Genomic DNA, 22,385 nt, shown 5'->3' with positions numbered 1-22,385 from the left:
GAAAAAAATAAATACATTTTTGGAGGAACTTTTGATTACTTCATTTAAGGATTATTTTTTAAGTGCTTGGATAGGTGGCCAGAGTGATAACATAGTGGGAAGGGCATTTGCTTTGCATGCATCTAACCTGGGTTAGATCCACAGCACCCTGCCAGGAATAATTTATGAGCACAGAGCCAGAGTAACCTCTGGGTCACCAGGTGTGACCAAAAAACAAAAACAGACACGAAAATATGATGGGAATATGGCTAAGTGTTAGAGCACAGGTCTTACATGTATGAGACCTTCTGTTGAAACCCTGGCATAGCATGTTTGAGCATAATGAACACACACACACACACACATCACCATTCTCTTATTTTTTTCTGGTCGATTTTTTTGTTTGTTTTTGTTTTTTCGGGCCACACCCATTTGATGCTCAGGGGTTACTCCTGGCTAAGCACTCAGAAATTGCCCCTGGCTTGGGGGGACCATATGGGACGCAGGGGGATGAACTGCGGTCTCTCCTTGGCTAGCGCTTGCAAGGCAGACACCTTACCTCTAGCGCTACCTCCGAGGCCCCTCCTGGTCTGTTTTTAAGTTGTCTTCAATCATATCTGACTTAAAGAGCACAGGCATGGAAAATAGGCATGTAATGTAATGCTCTATGTTGTTTTAGAAGTATTTTGATTACGTCATGAAAAAATAAGTTCCAGAGGTTGAGAGATTGACATTTACCTTAAAATTGCATATGACAGGGCCTGGAGAGATAGCATGGAGGTAAGGCGTTTGCCTTTCATGCAGAAGGTCATCAGTTCGAATTCCGGCATTCCATATGGTCTCCCGTGTCTGCCAGGAGCAATTTCTGAGCAAGGAGCCAGGAGTATCCCCTGAGCACTGCCGGTTATGACCCAAAAACCACACACACACACACACACACACACACACACACACACACACACACACACAAATTGCATATGACAAATTGGATTTAGAAAGAATTCTATGCTTCTGGATGGTTTAAGTGCCTTGGAACACAGATCTGATTTGCTAGTCTTTCCTCTTGTTTAAGTATTTACAAGCTTCCTCAAAAGGCTACTGATACAAGTCAGGTTCGGCTTCTTTGTATTAAAATAAATAATGAATTTGATGGGCTAGATTCTAGAACAATAGTACAGTGGGTAAAGTGCTTGCCCTGCATGTAGCCAACCCTGATCTTGATCTCTAGCATCCCAGATGTTCCCCAGGCTACCACCAGGAGTGATTTCTGAGTGCAGAGTGTGGAGCCAGGAGTAACCCTGAGCATTGCCAGGTGTGGTCCAACCCCCCTCAGGAATACCCCCTCCACACACACACACACACACACTCTACCTCCTACTTGGAAAAAAAATAACTTGAGTTTCACTCAATTAGCTATTAACACTTGCATTGTTATGATATTGTGGTGTTACAGTTTTAATTGACACTTCAGGGAGGGAGTACCTATCACTGGTCACAAATCATAGGACATCTGTAAGGGTTATTTATGGAGTTTTTTTGTTTTGTTTTGTTTTGTTTTTAAGAAATACAAACAGCAAAATGGTGGTTTGGGGACAATATGGCTGTCCTTCTGTTAAGCCATTACATTACCACAGGTTCTAGCCTAATACTTTTGATGGTAGGTAAAGAATTTTATAAATTTTATATGGACTGCCTGAGGTGAAATTTGATTTGCTTTCCTCTGGCAACTTATACAGCAATTTATATTCAGTTATGAAAAAGTACCAAAAGGGACTAGAGCAATAGCAGAGCAGGTAGGGCATCTGCCTTACACGCAGCATCCTATATGGTCCCCTAAGCCTGCCGGGAGTGATTTCTGAGTGCAGAGCCAAGAGTAACCCCTGAGCGCTGCCAGGTGTGGCCCTAACACCAAAAAGGGGTGGGGGCATAAAGAGATTTGATTTTAGTTCAAATGAGGAACAATGGTTTCCATTGTCTTAAAATTTCGTTTTCTTGAGGGTTGTCTTAACAGTATTTAGTTAGATTATATTTTGTCAAACAGGTAATATCTTTGAACTATCTCTTGTACGTCTTCTTAGTACATTTTCAAATATTTTAAAAATCTTCTTTATTTAGATTATTATAATAGTATATACTTTGTTCATTGGTAATACCTTTATTTTTTCTTATTTAAAGATACCACTTTTCTTGCTTCAATGTTTTGTTAAAATGTTAAACATAATAAAGAACAAGGACTGGAGTGGTAGTACAGCAGTTAGGGCACTTGCCTGACACACAGTTCACCTGGGTTCTGTCTTATATGGTTCCCTGAGCACTACCTGAAGTGATCCCTGAATCATGAGGAAGTCCTAAGCACAGTTGGTGTGACCCAGAAACAGACAAGAGTAAAGCTAGGGCAATGATCTCTGGAGTGAATTCTCTCTGTGCAGGATATTTGTGCTGAATTCTGGGATCTCTTGATCCCTAGAACAAACAGCCTGGAATAACCCCATGATCATCTCTGGGTGTGCATCCCCCCCCCAAATAAAAGAAAAAAAAGGAGAACAAACAACTATTGAAAGTCTATAGTTAGAGTTTGGGGTTTTGTTTTATTTCAGACCCATTTCTCCCCAAGGGACGCGCCTGTTTGAGACAGGTGCAGATACAGACAACCGTGACGCTTACGCTCTCCAGCTCTCACCCACCAGCAGGCACATTTATTGAGATGGGCCTAAGAAGGTGGAGACTACGAGTTGGGACTTTGAAAAGAATGTGTTTTAAAAAATTTCATTAGTAAACTTTTTTTGTTTGTTTTTGTTTTGGGGTCACATCTGGGTGAAGCTCAAGGGTCACTCATGGCTCTGAGCTCAGAAATTTCTAGAGGCAGTATTCAGGGGACTATATGGGATACCAGGAATGGAAGCCAGGTCAGCATGTGCAAGGCAGATGTCATATTCACTGTACTATCTCTCTGGCTTATAGTAAACCTTTTAAATTAGATCTGTAATCCCTTTTAAGATTCTTTAATTTTGGGCCCGGAGAGATAGCACAGCTGTGTTTGCTTGCAAGCCGCCGATCCAGGACCTAAGGTGGTTGGTTTGAATCCTGGTGTCCCATATGGTCCCCCGTGCCTGCCAGGAGCTATTTCTGAGCAGACAGCCAGGAGTAACCCCTGAGCACCGCCGGGTGTGGCCCAAAAACCAAAAGAAAAAAAAAAGATTGTTTAATTTCGGGGCCGGAGAGGTGGCTCTACAGGGAAGGTGTCTGCCTTGCAAGCGCTAGCCAAGGAGAGACCTCGGTTCTAGGTTCTATCCCCCGGCGTCCCATAGGGTCCCCCCAAGCCAGGGACAATTTCTGAACACTTAGCCAGGAGTAACCCCTGAGCATCAAATGGGTATGGCCCAAAACACCAAAAACCAAAAAAAAAAAAAAAATGATTGTTTAATTTATGCAGAAAAATATCCAAATTGTGCTTGCTTTGACAGTACATATACTAAAATTTGAATGATATAGAGAAGGTTAACAGAGTCCTATGCAAAGATGACAAATTCATGAAGTAGGAAAGAAGGAAGAGAGGAAAAAAGAAAGGGAGGGAGGGTGGGAGAAAGTCTAATCATCTTGTAGAATTTCTTTTTATTTCTCTTTTTTTGATTATTTTATTTTGTTTTGGATCACACCTGGTGGTGCTCAGGGGTTACTCCTGGCTTTGCACTCAGAAATCACTCCTGGCAGGCTTGGGGGACCATATAGGATGCCGGTAATCGAACCCAGGTTAGTCCTGGGTCGACCATGTGAAAGGTAAGTGCCCTACCCCTGTGCTAGCACTCTGGCCCCCAAAATAAGCAGATTTTTGTAAATATGCCTGCCTTCAGTTAGACTGGTATATTTTCATTAAGTAAACAACGTGCATAAAAAGCCAATTTCCTAAAAAGCAGGATCAAATATGTTCTCACTTGATAATACAAACACTGGACTAAAATAATTTAATTCACATCATTACTTCAATAATTCACAGCATAGATTGAGAAAAGAGGGAATAAAACAGTTATTATTTACTGACATTTCTCTGCTCTTGGGGCATAGTTTATATTCTTTGACATCAAAACACTTTGGAGTTTTTTGGTTTTTTTTTTTTTTTTTTTTTTGGTTTTTGGGCCACACCCAGCAGTGCTCAGGGGTTACTCCTGGCTGTCTGCTCAGAAATAGCTCCTGGCATTAAACGCTGCTGAGCTTATCTCTCCGGGCCCCTGGAGGTTTTTTTTTTTCTTTGCATTTTCTTTTTTAAATTACACTCTCTTTTATGTCACATGGGTTGTTTCCTGTTAGTACCTATTGAAAGTTTTCTAGGCCCTCCTGCTATATCATAATTTTTGTGTGCATTTAATGTCGTGGTGACCAGGAATCAAGAGCACCAGTGGGAATTTTCAGGGAACTAAAAGAAAATGAGGGAGACTAAGGATGAGGGTTGGAGGTGAGTAGTAGAGACAAGCCCATTGAAGGAGGTCAGGGACAGGTTAGTTTAGGGCTTAATAAATTAAAATCTAAGCAGTTAGATTTTTATCTTGAGCCCTTAGAAGGCACTGAGAATTTTTGTTTGATTTTGGTCATTGAGTTATACCCAGCAGTACTCATGGGCTTCCCTCAGTGTAGTGCTCAGTGTCCACACCTGGCAGTTCTGAGTGGATCGTATGCAACTGGGGAAACTCCGTGCTCTCTCGTGTGAAGGCTTTTGAGCTGTCTCCTGGCACCCCATTGAAGGGTGTTTAGGTGGGAAAGAGAGATTGCTCCTTTGTAAACAAAAAAATGAAAAGTAATTTTTAGTATTCTATTTTGCTATGATATTTTGAATAGGGCTGAGGAGGATCCAAGTGTTTGTGAGGCATTTGTATTATAAGCCGCTTATCTCTAAGTATAGAAATATTTTTACTTATAAATATTATAAACAGTCCTAAAATCATATCAACAAGCAAGTGAGGCCATCTAGAAAGCAAGGAAGAAGGGGTTGGTATGATAACACAACAGATAGGGCATTTGCCTTGTATGTGGTTGACCCAGGTTCGATGCCCAGCATCCCATATGGTCCCCTGATCCCTCCAGGAGTATCTCTGAGTACATGGCCAGGAGTAATCCCTGAGCATAGCTGGGAGTGACAAATATATATATACACACACAGTATATAGCACCGCAGGTAGGGAGTTTGCCTTGCATGAAGCCAACCTGGGTTTGATCCCTTGCATCCCCTATGGGACACTAAACCTGCCAGGAGTATCTTTTTTGTTTGTTTGTTTTTGTTTTTGTTTTTGGGCCACACCCGGCGATGCTCAGGGGTTACTCCTGGCTGTCTGCTCAGAAATAGCTCCTGGCAGGCACGGGGGACCATATGGGACACCGGGATTTGAACCAACCACCTTAGGTCCTGGATCGGCTGCTTGCAAGGCAAACGCTGCTGTACTGTCTCTCCGGGCCCTATCTTCTCAATCTTAATCAATTTTATCTTTACATATTACTTGGAGCCATTATTGGTTTTTTGTTTTGTTTTGTTTTGTTTTTAGTCACACCCTGTGGAGCTCAGAGGTTACTCCTGGCTCTGCTCAGAAATCACTCCTGGCAGGTTTTGGGGACCATATAGGATGCCAGAAATAGAACACGGGTTAGTCCCAGGTCAGCTGCATGCAAGGCAAATGCCCTACCGCTGTTCTATCTCTCTGGCCTCTGGAGCCATTATTGTAAGCATCAGTTATTATATTATCCCAGGTATGTTTTGAGGTTCCTTTTTTTATATATTATTATTCCCCCCCCCCGGAGGTTCTTAAATGAGAGATATGTAACCCTTTAGTGAAAAAATTTATGATTGGGCCTGGAGACATAGCACAGCGGCGTTTGCCTTGCAAGCAGCCCATCCAGGACCAAAGGTGGTTGGTTCGAATCCCGGTGTCCAATATGGTCCCCCGTGCCTGCCAGGAGCTATTTCTGAGCAGATAGCCAGGAGTAACCCCTGAGCACTGCTGGGTGTGGCCCAAAAACAAAACAAAAAAAAATTGAGGATTGATGTTTTTTTACCCACATTTTCCCTTTTAATTGATTGTTTATTTCTTCTCTAGATGAGTCTGTAGTTTACCTCATGTTTTTCCTTCCCTTTTTTCTTAACCACTGTATTTCCTTTTAGCTCTTATCATTTCCTTGTTTGTCTCTGAGACTTGGCTTTTCTTTTTTTTGTGTGTGTGTGTGGTTTTTGGGTCACACCCGGCAGTGCTCAGGGGTTTTTCCTGGCTCCGTGCTCAGAAATTGCTCCTGGCATGCACGGGGGACCATATGGGATGCCGGGATTCGAACTGATGACCTTCTGCATGAAAGGTAAATGCCTTACCTCCATGCTATCTCTCCGGCCCCTAGACTTGGCTTTTCTAACTCAGGGCAGCTATGTTCCTTTCTTGGTTAGGGAACACTGGATGTAACTTTTTGGGTTCGAACATGTTTAGTGTCTGAGTCACTACTGGATAAAATGCTTCAGTGTGCAGATCCAAATAGAAAAGCCAAATGAAGGAAACTTCTTAATTTTTAATTTTTTTAAATTTACTTTATTAAAAGAGCATATATCATATAGTTACATCTCTAGAGAGTTGTAGAGAAGTGTTGAAGCAGGGCCATAGGCAAAGAGGCGATTATGGGTGATGGATGCAGCAGGCATGTCTCCAGCAGAGCAAGGGGTTAGCCTCCTTAGATTGCCAGCTTTCTGCTGTGTGGCTGTTGTACCCATGGCTTGGTTTACTTCTCTTTAGAGAACCGAGTGAGTCTGTGGAGCTGGACAGTTACAAGCATGAAAATGGAAAATTCTTTATTATAGAAAATCTAAATAATAGGTGCAAAATGATAGAATTAGAAATAATGGTTTTAATTCTCTGTTGAAATCAATTTACTAAGATCATGAAAAGTTGATGACACACCTTATTTATTTATTTTCATTTTTGGGCCACACCCCGGTGACACTCAGGGGTTACTCCTGGCTATGTGCTCAGAAACCACTCCTGGTTGGGGGGACCATATGGGATGCTGGGGGATAGAACCATGGTTCTTCCTAGGTTAGCATGTGTAAAGCAAGCGCCTTATCACTTGTGCCACTGCTCCGGCCCCAACACACCTTATTTTTAATTCTGTTTGGTTTGGAGGCTACACAAGACTATGCTTAGGGTTTATTCTGTGCTCTGGGCTCAGTGATCACTCTGGGAACCTTAGGGGATGCTGAGGATACAGCCTGCATTGATCCCATGTAAGGCAAGTGCCCTATTCATTGTAGTGTCCCTCTGGCCTTCTGATGAGACTCTGGAAAATGAGGGGATTAGAGCAACGCCTCTAAATCCACTGATTAATAATGATGACATAACACAAGTTGACAAACCTTTTTTTTTCTTTTCTTTCCTTTTTGTTTTTGGGTCATACCTGGCAGGCTCAGGGGACCATATGGGATGCCGGGATTCGAACCACCATCTTTCTGCATGCAGGCAAATGCCCTACCTCCATGCTATCTCTCCAGCCCTGACAAACCTTTTTAATGAAAAAAAAAAAACTTAAAGGAAATATCTTGGCTCTGTGGGCCAAGCAGTCTCTATAGTTGTATGGGAAATTAGTTATCTGTCATACAAAAACTGAGCAAATGTGGCTTTGTTACAGTACAATTTATGAAATGGGCAATGACCTGGATTTGGACCTTGAGATATCTAGTTTGTTGGTGTAATATAAAGAACATGTAATTATCCCACAAGTATAGAATTCATGTTGTTGTTGTTTTGTTTTGTTTTGGGGAGCCACACCTAGTGTTCATTGGTTACTCCTGGCTCTGCATTTAGTATTGACTCCTGGCAGACTTGGTCGACCATATCAGATGGCTGGTGTTGGAATGTTGTATGCATGACGCCTGTCAGTAACAATATGGTAAATTGCAGTGTCCAAAAAATATTTTTAAAAGCTCTACGTAACAAATACAGGAGTGGAATAGATGAAACAGCTTGCAAAATGTTGATTGTTGGCTCTGGATGATAGGTTCTTGGTTTTTTATTGTGCTTTTCTCTTTACATGTTTTATATTTCATAAATTTCATAGTAACTTAAAATAAAGCTGCTTATTTCCCAGAAAAGTGTATATGTTGGTTTGGGGATGCTGGTTTATATTTTGTTTTTGTTTTTGTTTATGGGCCACATCCAGCAGCTGCTCAGGGGTTACTTCTGGCTCTGTGCTCATAAATCATGCCTGGTAAGCTTAGGGGACCATATGGGTAACAGGAATCAAACCCTGGTTGGCCACGTGCAAGACAAATGCCTGACCTGCTATGCTATTGTTCAAACTCCGTGATTTACATTTTATAAGAAAAATACTAAAAAATTATTTTTCAGCAAGTTATCGAAAGTTTTATTTTTATTGCAATTTGTATTCACTTTAGTAGAAATACTTATTTTCTTTTTTTTTTTTTTTTTTGTTTTGTTTTTGGGCCACACCCGGCGGTGCTCAGGGGTCACTCCTGGCTGTCTGCTCAGAAATAGCTCCTGGCAGGCACGGGGGACCATATGGGACACCGGGATTCGAACCAACCACCTTAGGTCCTGGATCGGCTGCTTGCAAGGCAAACACCGCTGTGCTATCTCTCTGGGCCCCTTAATTTTCTTAATTGAAGAATTTCCCTCTACCACTTGAAATAGGGCTTTTCCTTTCACTTTTTGTTGCTGTTGTTATGGGCCAAATGTGCTCAGGATTACTGGGCTCTGGGGACCATGTGAGATCCTGGGGATTGAACTCGAGTTGGCTTTGTGCAAGGCAAATGCCCTACCCACTGTGCTATTGCTCCAGCCCTTTACTTTCACATTTTAATTACAATTTAATTTTTTTTTTTTGGTTTTTTGGCCACACCCGGTGATGTTCAGGGGTTACTAGTTTGGGGGACCATATGAGACACCGGGGGATTGAACCAGTTGATCCTAGGGCAGTGCGTGCAAGGCAAGTGCCCTACTGCTTTTGCCACCGCTCTGGTCCCTTTAATAACAATTTAGATTACATGCGGCATTAATACATATGCCACTGGTATTCATTATGCTGTTCCGATTTTGTTCAGATAGAAGTTGAATTAACTACTTCTTTGTGGTCTCATCGATAAAAACCTTGATTAAATATTTGGTACTGAGTTTGCTAGTTAATGATAAACCTTCTATTTAAAAATTATGAACAGTAACAGAATGGAATGAATCCAAAATACCTACGATTTCATTTTTGAAAAATGAAGGGGGATAACAGTCAGACAATTAATTTGAAATGCAGAGAGCAGTGAATCAGAACAAATAGCTGCTAACGGGGAACAGATCGGTGGAATGTGAAAATGCATCTCTGTAACCTACATTTTTTTTCTACCAAGAGATTTGCAGCTGATGATCTGGGTGACTCATTCCTATGCTGGGAGAGTGAGGTAATGCTCTTCTGAGGGATGAAGTCATCTCTCTACCTGAGCTGCATACATATATGCATAGCTCTCCAGGAAAAGCACCATCTGCTTCCACATTGAAAGACTTTACAAAGATTGACACAAAGGTTAACAGCTATTGGTATGACTCATAGGTAGCCAATAGGAAAGAACAGCTCTTTGCAAGTAAACTTTTAAAATCACAATCCAGAAATATGACATAATGACTCAGTATTGAATCATTATGCTTTTTAGGTTGTTTTGGGGTTTGTACTTATCTCATTTGTTAATTTTGTTGAATTTATTTTTTTTGGAGGGTGGAGCACACCCAACAAAGCTTCTGGCTCTGCACTCAAGAATTAGTGCTGGTTGTGCCTGGGGGATCATATAGGATGTCAGTGATAGAAGCCAGGTTGGCTTTGTGCAAGACAAATGCACTGTAGTATCGCTCCAGCCCCTTTGTTGACACTTTAGTTTTAAAATAAGGCAGTTTTTCTTAATGTAATTATTCATGTAAAATCTCTTGGTTTGCTTATATACCCTTATTTTCTTAAACTGTGGGTTGTGACCCCCTTATGGGGTCTCTTAACTGAATGTGGGAGTTGTGACAATTTGGCAGCTGCAACGGATTATTGAACACATGATAATCAAAAATTTATCAGAATCAGTCACATAATGAATTTAAGTTGTTTCTGGTAGCCTCACTCCTCGTGTTCATTGTGTTGTATTTCTCAAGTTAAAGGGGCTGCCAGGGACCGAAGAGATAGCATGGAGGTAGGGCATTTGCCTTGCATACAGAAGGATGGTATTCGAATCCCAGCATCCCATGTGGTCCCCTGAGCCTGCCAGGAGTGATTTCTGAACGTAGAGCCAGGAGTAACCCCTGAGCGCTGCCAGGTGTGATTCAAATGCCCCCCCAAAATAAAATAAAATAAAAATAAATAAAGGGGCTGCCAGTGGAAAAGTGGAAACTCTGATTTTAATCATACTTTCAGGTGCAGATAACTTTGTTTTCTTTTGTATTTGGAATATTATAAATTATACTTAAAGCAAAGATTATATTAATATATGAGTTTGACAGTTGAATTTTAATTTTCATTTAGCAACCATTTTGTTCCCTGTGGACTTGCTTTCTAATGTTTTTTTGTGGGGTAGAAGTTGTTAATGGGGGCCCGGAGAGATAGCACAGCAGTGTTTGCCTTGCAAGCAGCCGATCCAGGACCAAAGGTGATTGGTTCGAATCCCGGTGTCCCATATGGTACCCCGTGCCTGCCAGGAGCTATTTCTGAGCAGACAGCCAGGAGTAACCTCTGAGCAATGCTGGGTGTGGCCCAAAAAAACAAAAAACAAAAACAAAACAATACAAAAAAAAAGAAGTTGTTAATGGGTGAAGGAACAGTCAACTTGAATGTCATCTTTTTAACAGACTCACTATTTACCTGCCTGTTAGTTATGCATACCTGTATTAACTAGTATGACTATACTAAGACAACTAAAATAGTTAGATTTGAATTTATCCTTCCTCATTTCATGCTTATCTGATGTTTCCTTGTGATAATATAGGAATACTGCATAGTGATCTTTTTAAAAATAATTTCTTATTTTTTTTTTTTTTTTTTTTTTTTTTTGGTTTTTGGGCCACACCCGGTAACGCTCAGGGGTTACTCCTGGCTATGCGCTCAGAAGTCGCTCCTGGCTTGGGGGACCATATGGGACGCCGGGGGATCGAACCGCGGTCCGTCTCCTAGGCTAGCGCAGGTAAGGCAGGCACCTTACCTCCAGCGCCACCGCCCGGCCCCATAATTTCTTATTTAATGAAGGAACTGTGTTGGAAGTTGAGTTTTAGGCATATCATATTTCAACATCAATTTCACCACATCATCAATATTCCATCCCCTCCACCCTTGCTGCCCTCGCCTGCCTCCTAGACAGGCATTTTACAGAGTATGTTGGTTGCAGCCTAGATCTCAGGTTTTCAATGTTGTTTAGTCTGTGCTTTGGATTTATAGCTACACCACTTTCCCACATCATCAATATAATCAAAACCCCTAGCCTTGTTTCCCCATTATTTTCCTTGGTAATAGGTGATCCTCTCAGGATATCAAATCTCACATCTAACAATGAAGTTAATTTTGATCATGCAAAGTAATTTTTTTTAGTTTTGGAACCACACCTGGTGATACTGGTGATTAGGAATTACTCATGATACTTGGGGGATCAGATGGGATACAGGGAATTGAACCTGGTTGGCTGCATTGCAAGGTAAATGCTCTACTCATTGTACTATCTCTTTAGCCCCACATCCAAAGTATTTTTTATCTGTTTTTGTTTTGTTTGTTTTGGGACCACACCTGGCAATGCTCAAGGCTTACTTCTGGCTTTGCACTCAAGAATCACTTCTGGTTGGCTTGGAGGACCAGGGATTGAGCCTGGGTTGGCTGCATCCTGAACTATCACATTTGGCGCCCCCCCCCTCCCAAAGTTTTTTTTTTTTTGGTTTTTAGGTCACACCCAGCAGTGCCCAGGAGCTACTCATGGCTCTATGCTCAGAAATTGCCCCTGGCATGCTTAGGAGACCATATGGGATGCCAGGATTTGAACCACCGTCCGTCTGTATGCAAGGCAAATGCCTTACCTCCATGCTATCTCTCCAGCCCCCCAAAGTATTTTTTGATCATCTAAAGTATTGTCTGAAATTTCCACTTGTAGTTACTAAAGGTATTTTTTTGTAATGATAAGTAATCAGTGTGGAGAGACTTTTAAGACTATGCAAATATACTGTTCCTCCAAAATTTTTCCACCTAAACTTAATACCTTTGGTTTCTTTTGCCCCATATAATCTTGAAATTACTATGGTGATCATCAAGTGGTAATTTGTCTAACTTCATATTTTCCAATAGGAGCTTGGTATTTCATTGCTGTAAAGAACCTTTTCTTTCTATATATAGGTTTTTGGGGGTGGTTTTTTTTTTTAGTTTGTTTGTTTGTTTGTTTTTGGGCCACACCCGGTGATGCTCAGGGGTTACTCCTGGCTATGAACTCAGAAGTCGCTCCTGCCTTGGGAGACATATGGGACGCCAGGGGGATCAAACTGCAGTCCATCCTAGTCTAGCGTGTGCAAGGCAGATGCCTTACACCCTTAGTTTTATGTATTTGTTATCAGTACATGCTATGAAATTCCTTTTTATTAAATGCTTTTCAATACTACTCTTAATTATCTTGGTGCTTAAAATGTTCTGGTTTTGATCTGTGGCAAGTGTCCATCTTTTTTGTTTGTTTTTGTTTTTTGGGCCACACCAAGTGACACTCAGGGGTTATTCTTGGCTCTGCACTCAGAAATTGCTCCTGGCTCGGGGGACCATGTGGGACATCAGGGGATCGAACTGTGGTACAGCCTGGGTCAGCCAAGTGCAAGGCAAATGCCCTACCACTGGGCCATAGCTCCGGCCCCAAGTGTCCATCATTTTTTATTGATTCATTACTTTCTATATTTTTTTTGGTTTTTGGGCCACACCCAGCACTGCTCAGGGGTTACTCCTGGCTGTCTGCTCAGAAATAGCTCCTGGCAGGCACGGGGGACCATATGGGACACCGGGATTTGAACCAACCACCTTTGGTCCTGGATCGGCTGCTTGCAAGGCAAACGCCGCTGTGCTATCTCTCCGGGCCCATACTTTCTAGATTTTTAAGATGCTTAAGGTTCATCTTGTACCTGCCCTACCCTAATTCTGGAAGCATCCATTTCTCTGGGGTGTTTTGATTCCTATGATGAGGGAATAAAGTTAGAGAGCAAAATATAGGTACTGAACTTACATTACTTTTATATCCTCTGTATGAACAAACGTTTTGCCTACTTGGTAAATGTTCATTAAAGGTAAAATATTTTGTTTTTGTTTTGTATTTGGGTCACACCCAGTGATGCTCAGGGGTTACTCCTCCTCTGCACTCAGAAGTCGCTCCTGGCAGGCTAGGGGGATCATATGGTAATTGAATCAAGGTCTGTCCTGTGTTGGCCGCGTGCAAGGCAAAGGCCTTACCACTGTGCTATCACTTTGGTTCCAAAGTAAAATATTTTGAAAAAAGTGCTGGAGCCATAGAACAGTTGGTAAGGCACTTGCCTTACATGCAACATACCCTGGTTCAATCCTGGTATCCTGTTGCATTAATTATTAATTATAAAGTCCTAGTGGTGGATGGATAGATGGTGAGACCTTTTTCAGCCTGGCTTAGTGCCTGCAGCCCCTTCAGCCTGCGGGTCTGTAGGTATCAGGGTGACAGCGAAGAAATGATCCACAGGCAGTCAGATGAAGTTTCGGGAGAAATCCAGCACTAACTGCCATGTGCATATTCCTTACTAGGCCTTTAAAATAAGCAGCCTCACTGCATCCTCTGCCTCCATCCTGTCTCCTCTCTACCTGCTTAATCTTCCTTGCTGAGTCTATCCCTCACCCCTCCCCGTAAGCCACTCTTAATTACCAACCACAGACCCCCTCTTAGCTGTGGAAGGGTCTCCCTTTCCAGGTGAGATAGGCAGGAATTTGGGGAAGGGGTAATAGCATCCCATATGGCTTCCTGAGTCTCACCAGGAGTGATCCCTAAGTGCAGAGCTAGGAGTAAGCTCTGAACAGAACTGGTATGACCCCAAAACAAAAAACAAAACAAAACAAATTTTGAGAAAGTGTATATCAGCAAAAAGTCACAATGTAGTATTATGAGATGGGAACATTTTTATCATCAGACTTGCACTACCAAGAACCAAAGAAGTGACTTGGTGATAGAGCACTTTTGCATGCATAAGGCATTGTATTCTTGGTGCCACAACAGAACATATATTTTACATGTATACGTTTTATGAAGAAAAAAGGTTACTGAAAATAGAAAAGAAACTACCCTGCCAGGGAGGAATTGATCACAGGATTAAGTTCTATTCTATTTCAAAGCAAAAACATAAGTGATTGTAGTTTGAAGGCCAGATAGACTTTGAATAGGAGGGAGAAGAAATGACCTTGACAGTGACTTAACTCAACATAAGCTGATATTATATTACATATTATGCTAAAGTAATGATGCTCAGTGTCTGCCCATGGAAGGAAAAGTGAAAGACAAGAAGGAAAAGGTTGTTTGCGGTTATGTTTAGAGGACTTTGAATGTCAAACTTAAGATTTGGGATCTTTAATAAGATAATAGAGAGATTGAAGATTTTTGAATAGTGTCATAACAAGCTTAACTCTGACTCAAATAGATAAATCCAGAAGATAACCAGAGATAAGATTGAGGAAATTACCAGTTAAGAACTGTAAAGAGGCTTTTATAATAGTTCAAGCAAGAGATATTAAGAATTTGAAGTAGAAAAGAAAGAAAAAATTGAGTTAGAATAATGGTTTTCAATCTGCCCATCAGAGCTCCAGTGGGGGGCAAAGCTGTGTGAAGAAAGAAGAGAGAAGCACCATTTGGAACTCTTAGTGATTGAATGGAATTTTCAAGGAAATGAACACAAAGCTAACAGGGCAGGTTGTTCAGTACGAAGTCCTGAAAATTGTATCCTGTTCTGGTCCTTTTGGTGCTTGGGAATTTTTTGTATCACTTCAGCAGTCCTTGGAGATCCCCAGAGCTACAGGCTTCCAGAGTTGTTTCCAGTGATGCTTTGGGAACCATGTGATGCCAGAAACTAGATCAGGTTTAATCTTCCTGAACTAACTCTCCAGCCTCTGAGCCTCTTCACCTTTTTAAAAAGAATTCTGCTGCTTAAGGAACAAAGCATAGAGAGAAATCTTTTTTTTGAAGAAACTTAAGACTAGGTTAACTGTAACTCAGTGGTAAGAGTACATGCTTCACATGTCTGATTCCCATCATCCAAAAAAAAAAATACAACTTCAGATTGGCATTTATATGGTTTTTTAAAAATTTTTTTATAAACTCATACTTCTTTCAGCTTAGAAAACTGAAGAATATAGTCATTAGCTGGAGTAAGTTAAGTTGATTGTATATTTAAAGTCCAAAAGGTTAGTGTCACAAGATCATGCACTAATATTCTTTCTTTAAAAACCTAAATATTTGGGACCTGAGATATAGTATAACAGTAGGGCATTTGCCTTGCATGTAGAAGAACAGTGGTTTGAATCCTGGCATCCTATATGGTCCCTGCCAGGAGCAATTTCTGAGTATAGAGCCTGGAGTAACCCCTGAGCACTGCCAGGTATGACCCAAAAACCAAAAACCAAAAACAAAACACACACACAAAAAACAAAAACAAAACAAAACAAAACAAAAAAACCCCTAAATATTCAATGAAAGGAAGGAAGGAACAAGATGTTTTTGGCCAAAATTTTTTAGAGTCATGCTGAATTCTTTTGCTCATTCCATGTGGGAAACTCACCATGAAATCGCCTTGGCTTTACCTTCCAGTTATGTTCCAAATCTGATCACCTTCACTGCCTCTACTGCTCTCAGTTTAATTGAAACCTGTCCTTCAACTTCTCACAGACTCTGCCCCTGCACCTCAGCATATTTGCTGTGCTTTTCTTCTTAGATACATGTGCTTTCTTTCACCTTTTGGCATAGTGAACTGTCCCTGAAATAGTAGCATGTTAAACCTCTCATTTGGATTGCTCCAATGATACTTTCTCAATGAGGCTTCCTTACATACCTGTCTCCTTCCTCTCATATTTTTCAGTTTCTTCTTTATTTTGTAATAATCTCCCTCATCCCAGCATTTCTCACTTAACAAACTATAATTCTTTATATCGTTTGTTTTTTAACATAGAGTTTCAGCTCCACACAAAGAGTACCTTTTTTTCTTTAGTAAAGCAAAACATTTTTTTATTTAAAAGAAATTTAGATAGATCAGAGGGGGGAGAAAAAAGAGAAATATATGTTCAGGGGCCGGCGAGGTGGCGCTAGAGGCAAGGTGTCTGCCTTGCAAGCGCTAGCCAAGGAAAGGACCACGGTTCGATCCCCCGGCGTCCCATATGGTCCCCCCAAGCCAGGGGAAATTTCTGAGCACTTAGCCAGGAGTAACCCCTGAGCATCAAACGGGTGTGGCCCGAAAAACAAAAAAACAAAAACAAAAACGAAATATATGTTCAAGAGAGGACAATGGAGAAAAAGTTAAGAAGTGACTTTTTGTTTGGGGGTCACACCTGGCAGTGTTCAGGGGTTACTCCTGGCTCTATACTTAGAAATTGCTCCTGGCAGATTTGGGGGATCATATGGGATGCCAGAATTCGAACCACCATCCTTCTGCATGCCAGGCAAATGCCCTACCTCCATGCTATCTCTCCGGCCCCAAGAAGTGACTTTTTTTTTTTAATGTTGTTTTGCATCTGGAGAGATAAATACAGCAGGTAGAACTTTTGCCTTGCTTGTGGCTGATCGAGGTATGATCCCCAGCACCACATATGGTCCCTCAAGCCCTGCCAGGAGTAAGCCCATAAAACCTGTTAGGTGCAATCCAAAAGCAAAAAAATAAAGAAGAAAATAGCAAAAAAAGGTCAGAGGCAATATAATGGAGAACTGATCCACATAACCAAGTTTGAGGATGGGGATGTATGAAAGGAGGGATACATTTGGGTCCTTTTGGGAAGGGAAGTAGATATTACTGATGTTGATATGGTGTCGGAATATGTGCATGAGACCATTACTTATAAATCACAGAACCTCAGTCAATAAAAAGGCTAAAAAGCAAAGGAGATAAAAAATATGCTTTTTGTTTTAGGTATTTGGGAATAAGATGATTATTCCTTCTCTGGATGGAGACCTCTTCCAGTGGGACAGAGATCGGGAGAGCATGGAAACAGTTCCTTTCACAGTTGAATCACTTCTTGAATCATCCTATAAATTTGGAGATGATGTCGTTCTGGTTGGTGGAAAATCTCTCACTACATATGGGCTCAGTGCATACAGTGGAAAGGTGAGTAAGAATTGTGAATTTATTTGGGGACGAATCAGAATAAGAAGGGATAGGAAAAATTTTTGTTTGTTTTGGGGCCATATCCTGGCTCTGTGCTCAGGAATCGGTTCGGGCAGACTCAGGAGACCATATGGGATACCAGGAATCAAATCCGGGTCTGTCCTGGGTTGGCTGTGTACAAGGCGAATGCCCTACCGCTGTGCTATCTCTCCAAATTATTTAAGCTATATTATTAACTGGTTGAGGTTTATTATAATTTTCCCTGAAAAAAAAAATTGAGGGAGGCACGTTATATCCAGTGGCGCTCAGGAGTTACTCTTGGCTATGTGCTCAGAAATTACTCCTGGCAGACTCGGGGATCATATTGGATGCTGTTATCAAACCCCGTTGACCACATGCAAGGCATATGCCCTACCTGTTATGCTATTGCTCCGGCCCTGAAAATATTATTTTTAAATAAATAAAAGAAACTTGAACTCAAAAGAAGAAAATATCATTAAAGGAAGTGATCTACCTAAGATAAAAAATATATCAGTAGATGTGTTTCAGGTAAGGTTTTCGTTCTTTCTTCTGAAATTTACACTGTCCATAAAGACCTCATATTTTTATTTTCAGTTGGACATATGAGAAACTCTCTAAAATTTTTAACAATCTAATGATAAGAATAATTGTTTTATTTGTTTATCTAATGAGAGGACCCAAGAGGAAGGTTTGATCTGATTTTACAGTTGAGAAAGCAGAAAATTTACAAAGATCTAGAAACTCCAAGGTCAGTTTGGACTTAGATTTATCTAACAGTATGATCAAGTCATACTGTTAAATGACCTAGACTTTCTCCTTTATTATATCTTAGGATATAATCATAGTCTGCTCCTAAGATTGGGCATTGTAATACAAATTTGTTATTAAGAATGGCTGAAACATACTTTGTAGAAAGAGTGGAGTCTTTTTTTTTTTTATTTTTAACACCTTGCCACCTTAAGAAGTGAGTATTGTAAATATAGGCTGAACAGAAAAACTAGGAAACTTATCTTTGTCCATTGTGTATTCAGACTTTTATGATTTCTAGTCTAAATATGAGGCTCACAGCACCTTCTTGCTCTGGAAAATGCTTTTTTGCCTACATCTGTATTGAGGAGGCCTTAACAACTTTTTGCTATATTTCATCTGTAAAATAGTGGGCTAGAGCCTATCTGCTTTTTTAATTTGACGTAATGCATCAAGTTTTTCTATTTTAGCAGATATGCTTCTTCTTCTGAGGAACTTAGTTCAACATCTACTAAGAGATTATCCTTTTATTTATATGAATTTTGGGTCATATCTGGTGATACTCAGAGATTACTCTCTACTCTACTAAGGAATAACTCCTTGCGGGCTTAGGGAACCATATGCCAGGGATTGAAACTGGGTTGGCTGCGTGCAAGGCAAATGTCCTACTTACTGTATTACTTCTCCACTCCCAGGATTCATTTTAATATCTCTGATCTCTTATAACTTATATATTTACTACTTTTCTTTTTTTTTTTTTTTTTTTATATTTACTACTTTTCTACCTGTCTTTTCAGGTTAAGTACATCTGTTCATCTTTGGGTTGTCGCCAATGGGATGATGATGAAATGGAACAAGAAGACATCCTGCTTCTGCAACGAACCCAGAAAACTGTTCGAGCTGTTGGACCTCGTAGTGGAAATGAGAAGTGCGTATTACCATTATTTTGCCGTCTAGAGTTACAAGACCAAAACAAGACCCAAAAACAACAAGACCAAAATTCATTGGATTTTTATTGTGGAAATTTTGTGGACTATTTTTTTGTTCGACAAGCATACTAGGGGCTGGAGAGATAGCACAGGGGGTAAGGCACTTGCCTTTCATGTGGCCAACTTGGGTTAAATGGCTGGCATTCCATATAGTATCAAGCCCACCTGGAATGATCCCTGAATGCAGAGCCAGGAATAAACCCTGAGCATCACCATATGTGGGTCCCAAACCTAGACCAAACGAAACAACCCCGGCAGTGCTCAGGGGTTACTCCTGGCTGTCTGCTCAGAAATAGCTCCTGGCAGGCACGGGGGACCATATGGGACACCGGGATTTGAACCAACCACCTTTGGTCCTGGATCAGCTGCTTGCAAGGCAAACGCCGCTGTGCTATCTCTCCGGGCCCAAAAATAGTAGTCTTTTAGAAGAAATGTAGTCACTAAATTAAAAACTCATGGTAATTGATACACCCTAAACTGAACCAGTATCTGCTTCAGTGTGTGGATTCACCAAGATAATAAAATAAATAAACTACATATTAGTTTATCTTAGGCTAGTGGCATCTTACTTTTTTTTGTTTTTGGTTTTGGTTTTTGGGTCACACCCGGTGGTGTTCAGGGGTTACTCCTGGCTCTGTGCTCAGAAATTGCTCCTGGCAGGCTCAGAGGACCATATGGGATGCTGGGAATCGAACCAGAGTCCCTCCTATGTTGGCCTTGTGCAAGGCAAATGCCTTACCTCTGTGCTATCTCTGGCCCTGGAGACATCTTTTATATCAGTTTCAGTGATCAAAGTTTTTTGAATGCATAAAGCTTTTCAGGTAAAATTGCTATGCTTTCCTTTAACCTTGATCTGGTTTATAGTTTTAATAGGCAGATCAATAATTTATCTGACTACTCTCATTTAAAAATACTATTGTATGGTAGGTAGGGCACTCACCTGGCATGCAGTTGACCCAGGTTTGATCCCTGGCATCTCATATGATCCCCTGAGCTCTCCAGGAATGATCCCTGAGCACAGAGCCAGGGGTAAGCCCTGAGTACTGGTGGTTGTAACCCAGAAACAAACAATATAAATTATACTATCAAAATATTAAAGTTTATTGGTTCAATACCCTTTGTCTTCCTTTCCCCAATAACTTTATGTATCTTTTGCATTTAAATATATGATTAAAATCAGGGGCCAGCACGATAAATCATGCAGAAGGCTTTAGTTCTATCTCATGGTCCCTGAACACCAAATCCAGTCATGATTAGTCCCTGAGCACCATTGGGTGTGGCTGAAAAAAGAAACAGTTGTATGATTGAATTAGGCATGCTGTTCCTAATCACATGCTTGGATATTTTTTGTTTTGTTTTGTTTTTGTGTTTGGGTCACACCTGTCTGTGCTCAAGCTTCCTTCTGGCTCTCTGCTCAAAGATCACTCTTGACAGTGTTCAGGGGATCATATATTGTGTCATGGATCTAATCCAGATTGGTTGCATGCAAGGCAAGCACCTAATTCTTGTGCAATTTCTCCAGCTCCAGTGTTTGCTGTTTCAGAGAATAGTGTCCCATACAGTTCACAACTCTTAGAACTATTGGTTCTAAAGGACAAAGAAAGGTTTCTGCCCTCTTGTGGCATAAAGCAGCAAAATCTCCTTTCCAGAAGATTGTGAAGGCTTGGGAGGTTGCAGGATGCTTATGGGACACTAGGTTCATTCCCTGGTCCTGCAGGGCTCTCCATTACCACAGTGACTAGGAGTTGAATAATCCCTGGACACATGCTATAGGTGCAGGAAACCCAGTTTTGAGTCCCAACACAGACCCAAACACCATTAGGTGAAGCACAAAAACAAAACAAGATAATGTTCAATTGGGTTTTTTTCCTCATTACAAAATTTTAGTGTTTTCTTCTTCAATCTAGAAGAATCTTTGATTTATTTTTAAAATTCAGTTTATTTAAAAGTAATGTACTAAAATATATTTTTGTAAATTTAAGGTGGAATTTCAGTGTTGGACACTTTGAACTTCGGTATATTCCAGACATGGAAACTAGAGCCGGATTTATTGAAAGCACCTTAAAACCCAGTGGAAACAAAGAAGAGTCTAAAATTATTTCTGATGTGGAAGAACAGGAAGCTGCCCTGATGGATACAGTGATAAAGGTCTCGGTAACAGACTGGAAGGTTTTGGCATTTAATAAGAAGGGAGGACATCTGGAATGGGAATACCAGGTACCTAAAACCACTGAAATCTCATGATTACATTTTTTTCTTTCTCAAGTTTACCACACTGACTGGGTAGAAGGAAATGACTGCTACTTTGGATTCTTGATTGCTTCTGTATGCTTAAATAAATTAATATGGTTTTATACCTAATGACTGTTATGGGGGCCGGAGCGCAGCCAGCAGCACTCAGGGATTACTTCTGGCTCTGTGCTCAGAAATCACTCATGGCATGTCCTGTGGGATGCTGGGAATCGAATCCGGGTCAGCTATGTGCAAGTAAAATGCCCTACCTGCTGTTCTATCACTCTGGTGCCCAAGAGTGATTCTTTAAAATATTTTTTCTTGCTTTGTTGAGATACAATTGCTAAAATTTGCATTTATTGAGATGTTTAACATGCGTTGATACACATTGTGAAATCAAGAGTTTAGATCTTAATGTTCTCACCATATAAATAATAACTGTGCAGTATGGTGAATGTTACATTAGTTAGGGTAATTATTTTGCAATATATACATAAATCAAAGCATCAAAGTATATTCTGGTAACAGTTGTTAGTTATGCCTTTATAAAGCTAGAGGAATAAAAACATTGATTTAAATGTATCTACATTACAAGTTGAAACGTCAGAAATAATGCTTAAAATTATTTAAAATATCTTGGATTTGTATTTAGTTTTGTACTCCTATTGCATCTGCCTGGTTGGTAAAGGATGGCAAAGTCATTCCCATCAGTCTCTTTGATGACACAAGCTACACGGCCAATAATGATGTGTTCAAGGATGAAGAAGACATTGTGGAAGCTGCCCGAGGGGCTACAGAGAGCAGTGCTTACCTGGGTGAGTACTGCTCCACTCTATGCACTTAGCATTGTCTTCCTCCGGTGCTGCCTCTTGCTTTTGGTACTACTTCCTGCCCATAGTAGTTCTAAGTCTAAGTACATCCTGTGACGTATGGTTGCCCTTTCTATTTCTAATTTTCATTTCTGAGTTTTCCCCTATGTTTTCCCAAGACTGAAACTTGGGACTGCTAAAGCGTATTCCTTTTTAAAGAGGTCTATATTGTAAAGGCTTAGAAATCTTTCCAATGGGTATCATGATTTTTTTAGCAT

At 40.7% G+C, this 22,385-nt stretch overlaps 1 protein-coding gene across 1 annotated transcript in view; it reads left to right on the top strand.

The window, feature by feature from the left end:
• EIF2AK3 (eukaryotic translation initiation factor 2 alpha kinase 3) overlaps positions 1-22,385 on the top strand; it is an 81,739-nt gene that overhangs the window by 23,467 nt on the left and 35,887 nt on the right. The window contains exons 3-6 of the mRNA XM_049784910.1: positions 17,115-17,309; positions 18,875-19,005; positions 21,049-21,283; positions 21,951-22,113. Coding sequence (XP_049640867.1) covers positions 17,115-17,309; positions 18,875-19,005; positions 21,049-21,283; positions 21,951-22,113 — 724 coding nt within the window. The remainder of the gene's footprint in view (positions 1-17,114; positions 17,310-18,874; positions 19,006-21,048; positions 21,284-21,950; positions 22,114-22,385) is intronic.

This window comes from Suncus etruscus, chromosome 12, assembly GCF_024139225.1.
Source record: "Suncus etruscus isolate mSunEtr1 chromosome 12, mSunEtr1.pri.cur, whole genome shotgun sequence".
In the NCBI taxonomy this organism is placed as follows: domain Eukaryota; kingdom Metazoa; phylum Chordata; class Mammalia; order Eulipotyphla; family Soricidae; genus Suncus; species Suncus etruscus.
Note: the sequence above shows the minus strand (reverse complement) of the source record. Positions and strands in the feature narration are given on the sequence as shown.